This window comes from Pituophis catenifer, unplaced genomic scaffold (assembly GCF_029215685.1).
Source record: "Pituophis catenifer annectens isolate HBS135680 unplaced genomic scaffold, rPitCat1.0.hap2 SCAF_4, whole genome shotgun sequence".
Classification (NCBI taxonomy): domain Eukaryota; kingdom Metazoa; phylum Chordata; class Lepidosauria; order Squamata; family Colubridae; genus Pituophis; species Pituophis catenifer.
The window spans coordinates 130522725-130529211 of NW_027256884.1; the positions used below are offsets into that span (position 1 = coordinate 130522725).

The window sequence follows — 6487 nt, forward strand, 5'->3', positions numbered from 1 at the left end:
GCCCTGAGTCTCTGGAGGAAGGTGGCATATAAATAAAATAAATAAATATGGAGGGATGGACAGGTAGATGATTGATAGATGATGATCATAGACAGAGACAGAGAGGGGGAGGGGGAGGTGGGGAGAGAAGCCCACATTTTATAACGGGGTGACTTACTCTTGGTTTTGGATGCTGGACAGTTTTCACTCCTTTTAAATCCAGAGAGTAAATAGGCATATTCTGAATGACAAAGGACCTGCATAGGAAAAGATAGAACCGGGAAGGGATTTGCTCTGTAACAGCTGCTCTTGGACTCAGCCACCGAATGCAGATGTGGGCTCCTCTTTGGCAGCGCAGTTGGCATGAAGAGGCCGCCCGTCCTCCCCCCTCAACGCCCGGAGAAAGCTGGCAGTAACCACTTACCTCTGATAAAGGCGGAGGATCCTGTGAACGCCTTCGATTTTGATCAGGTAGGATATTTCTTTCTGGAATGTACCAAGAAACATGGATATTTAAACCTTTGCAGTTCTGTATCAATGGGTGTCCCACCCCCATGTCCCATTCCCCCCCCCGGTGGTGGACGTTCACTGAAGGCTCGCAATATGAGCCCCAAAGATTGTGGGGTCCTTGGTGGTCTCTGAGCCTGGTTGTTTTCTTGGAGACGTTTCATGACCCAGCTAGGGAACATCATCAGTGCTAGAAGGGAGGGGGGTTTGTGGAAAGGAGGAGGAGGAGGAGGAAGAGGAGGAGGAAGAGAACTGTGAAGTCCTTGGTGGTCTCTGAGTTTGGTTGTTTTCTTGCAGATATTTCTCTTTATTTATTTATTTTTATTTATTTATGTAATTTATATGCCGCCCTTCTCCCGAAGGACTCAGGGGTGGCTTACAAAGAAAACATTCAACAATTCGAAAATTACATAAAAAAAATTAAAATCCAATTAAAATTTATTAAAATGATTTCAATGTAAAAATCCCCCAACGGATCAGCCCATTTGATTAAAAGAGCCACGTCTTCAGTTCGCGGCGGAAGGAGAGGAGGTCGGGGGCCGTCCTAAGCCCGGTGGGCAAACCGTTCCAGAGCGTCCCACAGAGAACGCTCTCCCCCTGGGGGCCGCCGGGGTAAAATTATCAATGCGAGGGAGAGTTGGGGGGGGGGGTGTTTTGCTCTCTATTTATACAAAATTGCTTGACCTGTCAGTGTTGGTGTAGGTGGGGTTTTCTTCTTGGCAGACTGCTTGATTGTTTGTCTGGAGTTAATCCCTGCTTATCTGGGTCTAGACTGCAGAGCAAGCCACTCTTATAAACAGGGAGCAAACCCAACCCTCACTTGCACTGATGATGTTATCCAATTGGGTCATGAAAGGTCTGCAAGGAAACAACCAAGCTCAGAAAGCTCCAAGGACCCCACCGTCCTCCTCCTCCTCCTCCTCCTCCTCCTCCTCCTCCTCCTCCTCCTCCTCCTCCTCCTCCTCCTCCTCCTCCTCTCCTTCCCTTTCTCCTGCACTCTTTTACTAACTCTGCAAACCCTCCTCCTTTCTAGCACTGATGATGTTCCCTAGTTGGGTCATGAAATGTCTTGAAGGAAATTACCCAGCTCAGAGAGCTCCAAGGACCCCACAGTCGTCATCCTCTCCTCCTCCTCCTCCTCCTCCTCCTCCTCCTCCTCCTCCTCCTCCTCCTCCTCCTCCTCCTCCTCCTCCTCCTCTCCTTCCCTTTCTACTCTGCAAAATCCACTCCCTTCTAGCACTGATGATGTTCCCTAGTTGGGTCATGAAATGTCTTGAAGGAAATTACCCAGCTCAGAGAGCTCCAAGGACCCCACAGTCGTCATCCTCTCCTCCTCCTCCTCCTCCTCCTCCTCCTCCTCCTCCTCCTCCTCCTCCTCCTCCTCCTCCTCCTCCTCCTCCTCCTCCTCCTCCTCTCCTTCCCTTTCTACTCTGCAAAATCCACTCCCTTCTAGCACTGATGATGTTCCCTAGTTGGGTCATGAAATATCTTCAAGGAAACCATCCAGCTCAGAGAGCACCAAGGACCCCACAGTTCAACCCTTGCTGGCTGGGGAATTCTGGGACATGAAGTCCACACCTCTTAAAGGTACTCAGAGTGAGAAGCACTGGTTCAAAGGAACCTCTTTCTCCACGCCAATCCTGGTTTTGTCATGGTTGCCATCCACTATCAGCTCACAACCCATTTGCTAGCCATCCTCAAAGGGACTTGATATCTTCAACTACACTTCCCATCAGCCCCAGCCTTTGGGAGGAGCATCAATGGGTCTGTGAGCAGAGGCGCTCCAGTGTATGTTATCTGAATGGATGTGGGATGGGGAAAGCCCCTCTTAAACCCTCAAGGAATTTCCTTACTAGCCAGAGTCAGGCAGCCATTCAAATGGTGAAGCTCCATCTGGATTACCTTACTGAAGGCACCAATGGGCTGCTCCAGCAACGTGGGTACAGTCACTTCTGAATAAAGGTAGCTGGGATCTTCCATCGATCCTAGAAAGAAAGGGACAAAAATGACCTAGTCCCAAGTTAGCATGGCAGAGGGGTGGGATGGATAGCCTCGGGAGGACCTCAGCCCAGTCACCAGCTCACATCCACTAACTGCCATTTTTCAGGGTTGCGGGTAAACTGTCTCTCTGCCTCTTCTTGAGTCCGGCAAAAGAATAAACTGGAATGACACATGTGGATGGAAAAACTTGGCTCTGCCTTTAATGACTGAGATTGGACAAACATTTGTCTGAGATGGTGTAAGGACTTCTGCTTGGTCAGGGGGTTGGACTCGATGACCTCTGAGGTCCCTTCCAGCCCTAGGATTCTATGAGATAGATAGATAAATTATGATAGATAGATTAGATTAGATTAGATTAGATTAGATTAGAATAGAATAGAATAGAATAGAATAGAATAGAATAGAATAGAATAGAATAGAATAGAATAGAATAGAATAGAATAGAATAGAATAGAATAGAATAGAACAGGGTAGGTAGGTAGATGATAGATAGAGGATAGATATAGATATAATAGATTAAAAGATGATAGATAGCAATAGATAGAGAGAGAGAGAGATGATTGATAGGTGATAGATGGATGGATAGATGATAAAAAGATAGATAGATAGATAGATAGATAGATAGATAGATAGATAGATAGATGATTGATAGGTGATGGATGGATAGATAGATGATAGATGATAGAAGGTAGATGAGAGAGAGAGAGAGAGAGAGAGAGAGAGAGAGATGATTGATAGATGATAGATGAATGGATAGATGATAAAAGATAGATAGATAGATAGATAGATAGATAGATAGATAGATAGATAGATGATTTATAGGTGATGGATGGATAGATGATAGATGATAGAAGGTAGATGATAGATAGATAGATAGATAGATAGATAGATAGATAGATGATTGATAGGTGATGGATAGATAGATGATAGATGATAGAAGGTAGATGATAGATAGATGATTGATAGATGATGGATGGATAGATAGATGATAGAAGGTAGATGATAGATAGATAGATAGATAGATAGATAGATGATTGATGGGTGATGGATGGATGGATAGATGATAAAAAGATAGATAGATAGATAGATAGATAGATAGATAGATAGATAGATGATTGATAGGTGATGGATGGATAGATAGATGATAGATGATAGAAGGTAGATGAGAGAGAGAGAGAGAGAGAGAGAGAGATGATTGATAGATGATAGATGAATGGATAGATGATAAAAGATAGATAGATAGATAGATAGATAGATAGATAGATAGATGATTTATAGGTGATGGATGGATAGATAGATGATAGATGATAGAAGGTAGATGATAGATAGATAGATAGATAGATAGATAGATAGATAGATGATTGATAGGTGATGGATAGATAGATGATAGATGATAGAAGGTAGATGATAGATAGATGATTGATAGATGATGGATGGATAGATAGATGATAGAAGGTAGATGATAGATAGATAGATAGATGATTGATAGGTGATGGATGGATGGATAGATGATAAATAGATACTATAGATATAATATATTAAAATATGATAGATAATAGATAATTATCTATATGATAATATACATACGATAGATTAGAAGGTAGAAGATAAATGACAGAAAATGATACATAAATAATACATAAACGATAGATGATAGAAAATAGATTAGGAGATGCATGATAGATGGATAGACAGACAGACAGCTGAGACAGCCTGCCTCCTGTAGATATTTGGGGATCTAGAGGTCCAGGATTAGTTACGAAGACTATGCAAAGGGTAAAGCCGAAGTGGATTTGCTTCCTCTGGTGCTGGGAAGGCACTCTGCAGATGCTCAGAGGCCTGTCGCTCGGTTTATTCCATCCAATCCTACAAGCCAGCGGCACCAACTTGGGGTTTGGAGCTGGGCATTAGGGACCACGGAGCCTCCAGGGATGGGCAGAACTACAACTCCCAATATCCCTCAACTTGAGCCTGGCTGCCTGGCTTCTGGGAGTTGTAGTTCAGTTGCTCCTTGCCACTACTCACCCAGTCTGAAGAGGACCCAAAGCAGCAGCAGCCAAGCGCCCGACATTCTTCGCTTTCAGGGCCGAAAAGAAGGGAGACAGACCCCCCCAAGGGTGCCCCCTCCCTCAATTCCTTCCAGTAGGTGCCCCCATTGTTCAGAGCATTAACTGCCACCCAATTCTACTTCTCAGCAGCCCTTCAAGCCCAAGGTCCCGCCTGATTGGCTCCCTCCGGCTTAAGTCCCACCCCCCATAGCTCTGTCACAATGTGCTTCACAATTCCAGCTGCTGAGCACACCAGCTGTCAATCAGCTATCAGAACCCACCCCTTTTCTCAGCCAGGTGGGAGCTCCTCCCCTTTCTGGGCCACAATTGTCTGGGAGTTTCAGGCTCCACCCCTCCAACGCCCCATTGGCTGCTGCTGGTGCCTGTTCTGTTTGTGACATCTTCAACAGGTGGCAAGGGAGAGAAGGTTTCAACCAAGGCCAAAACTGACCTTCATGGTGGACACTTGAATGAACTTTAAGGTGGTCTACACACCTTCATTCATGGACATAATGAATGGAAACTAGACCACTGTTGCTTCATGGCAAGCCTTGACCTTGGTGGTCGAAGCTAGAATAATAGAGTCGGAGGGGACCTTGGAGATCTTCTAGTCCATCACCACTGTGCTCAAGCAGGAGACCCTAGAGTCCATTTCAGACAAAAGGCTCTCCACTCTCTTCTTAGAAACCTCCAATGTTCCTGGTGCCCACTCTGTGGATTTTGCAGGTGTCCACAAGATGATGTCCAAGAAGCCAAGATGTTGGTTACCAAGATATCTCAAGGCACATGAATCACACCTTGGTACCAACCATCTTGACATGTGGACCACACGCCTTGTGGACCTCCCTGTCGGCCTTTGTGTTGGGAAGGTCTCTCCGGAGAACCCCATCTTCATTTGGTTTTGGGTCTAGGGCACTCACCCTCCAGGACCCCAGGTAGATGGACTAGCAAGAGGCCCAACACCAGAGCAGAAGCTGCATCCTTCTGATGGGACCCCGTCCTTCTCCTCCGGCAGCCTCTTCTCCCAACAGCCAAGCAACCAACTGGCCATGGACGTTCCCAGTCTTCTCACAGATGGCCTTGAGTGGTGGTCCATGCCATCAAGGTTCTGGGTTCTCTAGACTGCCATGAGTTGGTCCAAGCCTTGTTTGAAGCCAACCAAGCGGATGGCCAGCTCCAGATCTCATGATAGGAATTCCAATGTTGGATTAAGAGTTGTGTACAAAAAATTCTCCTTTTGTCCTGATTCTTCCGGTAGTCAATTTTCCTTCTTTCCCTCCCTCCTTCTTCCTTCCCTTCCTACCTCCCTCTTTCCCTTCTTCCTCCTCCTCTCCCTCCCTCCTCCTCTCCCTTCTTCCCTCCCTCCCTTCTTTCCCTCCTTCCTTCTTCTCTCCCCACCTCCTCTTCTTCCTATCTTCCCTCCCTCCCTTCCTTTCCCCCTTCTCTCTTTTCTTCCTTCCTTCTCTCTTCCCTCCCTTCCCTTCCCTCCCTCCTTCTTCCTTCCCTTCCTTCCTCCCTCTTTCCCTTCTTCCTCCTCCTCTCTCTCCCTCCTTCTCTCCCTCCCTTCTTTCCCTCCTTCCTTCTTCTCTCCACACCTCCTCTTCTTCCTATCTTCCCTCCCTCCCTTCCCCCTTCCCTCTTTTCTTCCTTCCTTCTCTCTTCCCTCCCTTCCCTCCCTCCTTCTTCCTTCCCTTCCTCCCTCCCTCTTTCCCTTCTTCCTCCTCCTCTCCCTCCCTCCTCCTCTCCTTTCTTCCCTCCCTCCCTTCTTTCCCTCCTTCCTTCTTCTCTCCCCACCTCCTCTTCTTCCTATCTTCCCTCCCTCCCTTCCTTTCCCCTTCTCTCTTTTCTTCCTTCCTTCTCTCTTCCCTCCCTTCCCTTCCCTTCCCTCCCTCCTTCTTCCTTCCCTTCCTTCCTCCCTCTTTCCCTTCTTCCTCCTCCTCTCTCTCCCTCCT

General features: G+C 46.7%; 1 protein-coding gene across 1 annotated transcript in view; it reads right to left on the reverse strand.

The window, feature by feature from the left end:
- LOC139317220 (disintegrin and metalloproteinase domain-containing protein 9-like) overlaps window positions 1-4558 on the reverse strand; it is a 29042-nt gene extending 24484 nt beyond the window's left edge. The window contains exons 1-4 of the mRNA XM_070944214.1: window positions 4513-4558; window positions 2389-2471; window positions 404-465; window positions 158-236 (exon numbers count right to left, since the gene is read on the reverse strand). Of these exons, the coding sequence (XP_070800315.1) occupies window positions 158-236; window positions 404-465; window positions 2389-2471; window positions 4513-4558 (270 nt within the window). The remainder of the gene's footprint in view (window positions 1-157; window positions 237-403; window positions 466-2388; window positions 2472-4512) is intronic.
- Between the last annotated feature and the right edge of the window lie 1929 nt (window positions 4559-6487).